The sequence below is a fragment of the Myotis lucifugus genome, unplaced genomic scaffold (genome assembly GCF_000147115.1).
Source record: "Myotis lucifugus unplaced genomic scaffold, Myoluc2.0 scaffold_492, whole genome shotgun sequence".
NCBI lineage: Eukaryota > Metazoa > Chordata > Mammalia > Chiroptera > Vespertilionidae > Myotis > Myotis lucifugus.
In genome coordinates this window covers 472,408-478,385 of record NW_005871540.1, presented here as the reverse complement: position 1 = coordinate 478,385, position 5,978 = coordinate 472,408, and the positions used below count along the sequence as shown (strand labels likewise).

General features: G+C 41.7%; 1 protein-coding gene across 1 annotated transcript in view; it reads right to left on the bottom strand.

Moving 5' to 3' along the window:
* Nucleotides 1-4,620: 4,620 nt before the first annotated feature.
* LOC102419762 (transmembrane protease serine 11F) overlaps nucleotides 4,621-5,978 on the bottom strand; it is a 63,116-nt gene continuing 61,758 nt past the window's right edge. Inside the window, exons 10-11 of the mRNA XM_023744851.1 lie at nucleotides 4,708-4,815; nucleotides 4,621-4,665 (exon numbers count right to left, since the gene is read on the bottom strand). Coding sequence (XP_023600619.1) covers nucleotides 4,621-4,665; nucleotides 4,708-4,815 — 153 coding nt within the window. The remainder of the gene's footprint in view (nucleotides 4,666-4,707; nucleotides 4,816-5,978) is intronic.

The following is a 5,978-nucleotide window of genomic DNA, read 5'->3' as shown; positions in this document are numbered from 1 at the left end:
AAAGTCTAAGGTGTGGACATGAAAGCAATATTTGGAGAGAATTATAGAGATGAGAAGATCAAGGAAATAGATGAGTAGGATGTTGAAGATCAACCACCTGGGCACTGATACTATACGGGGTAAACATAGGACTTGGATTACAGAAGGAGATAGGGAAGCAGTGTCAGTCTTTAATAAATCATGGCACAATCATGGGTCCATAGGACAGAGATGAGGAAGAAAAGAGGGTGGAGAGCAGAACTGTTCAAGCCTCAAAAGAACAAAGCAATTTACAAAGGTGTAGAGAGTAGTGGTCTGAAGTGGCATTAGGGAGTGAAAGGGCAAAGACTGAGTCTTCAATAATAGGGTGTAAAAATGCTACGTTGTGAGAAAAAAATACCTGTGTTTTAATTTTCTAGGTATATAGGGAATATTCAGGAAAAAGAACAAGTTTAGGATATAGAGTATTTTGTTAATCGTGAGATGATATTCCAGAAAGTGTGAAAGTATAGAAAACAATTTATCCTAAAGAAAGAATTTTAGAATTTTGAATGTGTGCTAAAAATTAGCCAGAAGGGTGTTCATTATTAATGTGTTGTTTACAAATGTATCAAGATTGAAAAATAGAACAGTTTTAAATTAAAGATAATCTATCATAACATTTTCCTGTAAAAATACTTAGCCATATATAAAACAGATATGTCTGTATCTTGCTAATCTTATTTTTAAAAAATATATGATAGAATATGAATGTGTATATGTATATATGTATATTTGCATATATGCATAATATGTATGTATATGTTCTGATAAAGCTTGCATTGCATTTTTACTTTTATTTTTTAAAAAATATATTTTATTGATTTTTTACAGAGAGGAAGGGAGAGAGATAGAGAGTTAGAAACATTGATCAGCTGCCTCCTGCACATCTCCTACTGGGGATGTGCCCGAAACCCAGGTACATGCCCCTGACCAGAATCGAACCTGGGACCCTTCAGTCCGCAGGCCGACGCTCTATCCACTGAGCCAAACCAGTTTCGGCATTACATTGCATTTTTAAACTTGGAATTATGTTATTTCAGAGATACTCTTTTTAAGAGCCATCTGTATTTTTTTGTATCTAGTCCTACATTGTCAGTGCTGAACTCCTAGAGCCCAAGGCTCTATTACAGAAAATGAGTATGGCCTGTCATTTAAATGACAAGTTTGGTTTAAAAATAAAAATCATTAGACCCTAATGATTTATTTTATTATAATTGAATATTTATTTTATTTTTTCTTTATTTTTTCACTTGACATAGTCCTTTTGTTATACCTCTCAAACTTGTTTTAACAATGTGGGAAATAGCTTAAAATTCACTAATGGGTGTTACTGTATGAAAAAGACTAGGTGGTGCCAGAGCTGGGGTGGGTAGTTGGGCAAAAAGAATGAAGGTGGTCAAAAGGTACAAACTTCCAATCTATGTATATAAAAAGCCAGTGTCCGTGACAACCAGGATGACCAAATGACTGGTCACCATGAAGTGCATTGACTTTGGTCCCTGCCCCCTGCCCGCAGGCTCAGATGGATCAGCAATGGTGAACAGAAGAATTGGGGTGGGTGGCGGGAGGACTGGGCTGGCTGTTAGGCCGTTGGGATCACCAGCTCATCCCCAGCTGCTCAGGGGCTCAGGCCTGCGGGAAAGCAGGTGCCGCCAACTTCACTTCCATGCCTGTGAGCCAGGCCCGCTGCTGATGGAACGCTCTGCCCGCTTGGGGCCGCTCACGCTGGGGTGGGTAGGTCATGGGCACACCCCGCAGCTTCCGTCAGCGCCTCAAACCCCAGCACCAGTGGCAGCGGCAGCAGCACCTGCGTGAGCAGCCCTGAGCGGGCAGCACGTGCCATCAGCGGCAGCCCGGTGCACACGCATGGAGGTGAAGTCGCCGGCGCATGCTTTCCTGCAGGCCTGAGCTCCCGAGCAGCCGAGCAGCCAGGGATGAGCTGGTAATCCCAACGGCCTGACAGCCCGGCAGCAGAGGCAGCTTTTGGCCTGGGGACTGGCGAACGGGCAGAAGACGGCCCTGATTGCAGGAGTCTAGGCTGAGGGACCCTACCCATGCTGGGCCTCTAGTCTATATATATAAAGTCCTAATATGCAAATAGACCAAACGGTGGAATAACCGAACAACCAGTCCCTATGATGTGCACTGACCACAAGGGGGCGCATGTGGACCATGGCGGGCGTTGGCAGCAGGGGGCAGAGCACAGAACATGTGGGCATTGGCTGCAGCAGGATGGTGGAGCAGGTGAGTGGGGGCTTCAGACCAAGGTGGGGCATTGTTCACTGTCATCGGGGCAAGCCTCTGGTGGTTACTGAAAATTCTTTGTTCTCAGGCACTGTGGTCCCACCCAGCGCTCACACCTGCTGCTGTTGCCGGTGCTGCCACTCACACACACTGCCAGTGCTGGTGCCGCCGCTTGCACCTGCTGTCAGCGCCTGGCATCGGCCCTGATCACTCAGTGCCATCAGCGGGTGTGAGTGGTGGCTGCCAGCCCTTGATCGCCCCTCAGGGCTTCTCCACCTTCCCTTGCTCCTTAGGGGCAATCAGGGCCAGCAGTCGCCTCTCGCACCCGCTGGCAACACTGGCCACCACTCGCACCCACTGTCAGCACCTGGCTCTGGTCCTGGTTGCCTCTGAGGGCTTTTCCACCTCCCCATGCTCCTGAGGTGCGATTGGGGTAGCAGCTACTGTTCACACCTGCTGGTGGCACTGGCCTCACTCGCACCCGCTGCTGGCGCCAGTCTCAATCACTCCATGCTGTCAGTGGGTGCAAGTGGGGCCGGTGCCATCAGCGCATGGGAGTGGAGGTGGTGGGAACAGGGCTGCCAGCAGAGAGGGGACCGGGGGCCACAGTGAGAGGGGCCGGGTGGGGATGCGGAGGATGGGCTGAGACCTTCCCCCTGTGCCCACCACAGCCTCGTGGCCCACAGTTCCTTTTAAGGGGCACAAATTCGTGCACTGGGCCCTAGTCATAAAATAAATGTCATGGATATATAATGTACAGCATGGTGACTATAGTTACTAAATGTATTGTACATTTGAAAATTGCTAAGAGAGTAGTTCCTATCACAAGAAAAAGAATTTGTTACTAAGTTTGGTGACATGTTAACTAGACTTTCTGTGGTGATCATTTCACAATATATACAAATACTGAAGCATTATGCTGTACATCTGAAACTAATGTAATATATGCATCAATTATATCTGAATAAAAAAGACTAATATTTTTGTGTGAGGTAAAGAGAAATTTTAAATTATTCAGAATCTCATTGAAGGAATGAAATAATCCAAGCAATCTCCAAGCAATCATTTTTTGGAAAGAAAACAAGGACTTAATGTTATACCTGTTTATATTATGATATCTAAATACAGAGTGGCTTACTAGAAAAGTAAACAAACTACTTCAGTGTAAAAAAAAAAGGCTTTAAAGATGACATGAAATCCAGTTAAATCAAATGGATGAGTTGTTAGCTGGAAATTAGTTGGTACCAAATACATTTGAAGAACAATTAAATGGTTCAACTAATATGCTTTTGCCAAGCATTCTACTAGATACTGGCATGTACAACAAAGAATAAAATATATTTTCTTCACATTACCTCCAGGTGACAAAAACTAATAAAGTTTCATTTGTGTATTTCAAATAGAGAAAACCTTCTGACTTAATTACCTCAGACATCAATTATCAATAGGAAAAGTAGGGATTGTTTTTCAACAGCATCTCCCCACCCACCCCTCCACTCTCACCCCTTACTATCCCTCTAAGCTACAAAGCCATGGAAAACCAGAGCAAAAAATTATAAAGTAGTCATACTGATTTATCTTGATATGGAATGGAACTGTAGACTTTTTACAGATTTCAGACCTGGAGAGGACAATTTTGAAAATCTTGAAAATAGAAAGTAATAGGAATGAAGAGACCTAAATGGTTTCTTGGACTATTCCTAGATGTAGGTCTTCTGTTTTCCCCAGATTTTTATTTCAGGCTATTTTTCTATTTCTCTACCTTTATGTCACTTTCATTTCTATAGACATCCAAGTCTACTAAAATACAAAATTTTTATGATAATTTATTTGCTTCTCAGTTTTGCATTCTGATGTACCAATTGTTCTATTGTTTTTTAAAATTTTATTTTAAGAGAAAAGGAATGTCTCAAAGGACATTATATTTTTTATTTATTTTTTTGGAATTTTACTTGCATTTATTAATTTCAGAATAGGGGTTAAAATACAATACTTCTTACACAATTTGTATATTTCTTCTATTTTCAGTGTATCAATTAAATGCATAATTTGGGAAGATTAAAAATACTATTATATATTCTAAACTCTGAACTGAGGGTGAGAAGACACTTTCTTCCATGCCCTATCCTTCCACTGCTACAAATTTATAATATTGTACCTTAGGCTCTCTGTTTTTCCTCCCTCTCTGTGATGATCTTATTTTTACATTAAACTTTGCAATTAAAATCCAACCCATTAAACCTTTTAAATCCTAAATATTAAATTGTTAGCATGGTTTCCTAAAATAAATAGTATTAGCATTACTATTATTATTTTCTCCAACAACCGTAGGGAAAGAAAAAAAAACACACACCTTTAAATTTCCAATTCAGAATAATTGCCTGAATTGGAAACCACGATCTGAAATGAATCTTTTTAAACATGAAATAAAGTTAAACTTACTGATACATCATACACTGTTGAGAATGCACACTCCTCCACCTCCGAGCTGCTTTGTGATTTCTCGTCAAATGAATAGCATCCTGGCATTCTTTCAGACCTGTCCGCTGACTAAAGAAAGAATGCTCAAGGATTTAAAATAAACAAGTTTGACAAGTTGGGATGGGTAAACTTTAACCAATACTATGGTTTGAGGTGAAGAATCGCTTGTCTTTACTGCAGGAAAAATTTCCTGGTTCTGGCTAATTAAGTGGAGAAACAGTACCATATTCAAAACCTAAGCAACACCCTTGAATACTTTGCATGGTTTTGTGCTTGGCTTTCCAGAGGTGGCACTCTTTGTCTGAGTCAGGACAAGCCTGGTCTTCAGGCCCTGCCATTCATCTCTTTCAGAGGCAGCATTAGGACTTTTCTAGAGCATTTGACAACCTCGACTTGCCTTTCTTAGTGCAATGATACATGTACTCATCATGTCTGGCTCAGTAATTCATTTGCATCTACTCTAAAGGGGAATCTGGCTTGAAGGAGGGAAAATTAAAATATATTTGTGCCAGCTGCCATTGTAAAGGGCTTTACTGCTGATTGTCTCCTTTCCGTGTGTTCTCCTTTGTAGTCATGTCTACCTTCTCTGAGCTTGAGTTTTCTGTCAATCCAATCCTTTTCTTCCCATTGTGTCTTTGCCCATGTGTCTAAAATATCATTTCCCTTCTTTACACTTGGAGTGCGGGAAACGAGTTAAGTCGGCTCGCGTGAATTGCGCGTACTCCGCGGGAGCCGTCTTTAACTCGGTTCATATAGATTTGCGGTGGAGTGCGGGAAACGTGTAAACTCGGGCCGATTGTAACTGCGTATTACCAAATATTTGTTTGTAATCCACCCTTTTGGTGGATGGAACAAAACCAAAAGACAGAGCCATCTTATATTTTGGCGGGAAATTCACCCGCACTCCAAGTGTTTATAGCATAGTTCTCAATTCCAAGTCCACCTCAGTGTAAGATTCAAGTCATTCAATCAGACTCTGTCTACACAGGGTACATAGATTCTAAAGATAATTCCTCCAGGATGTTTCCCTTTAATTTCCCAGCTTTCACACTATCTAAACAACCCATGCTTTCCCTTCAAGCAGGAATCTAGTTTTAGCTTTGCTTACTTTTAGGTTTATAGACCCATTTCTTGGGTTAGATAGTGAAACTGTGATGGCCAGAAGCTGTGATGTCTTTTACTAAATGTACATACCAGAACCTCTGCGAACACTTTGCATTCAACACTTGACT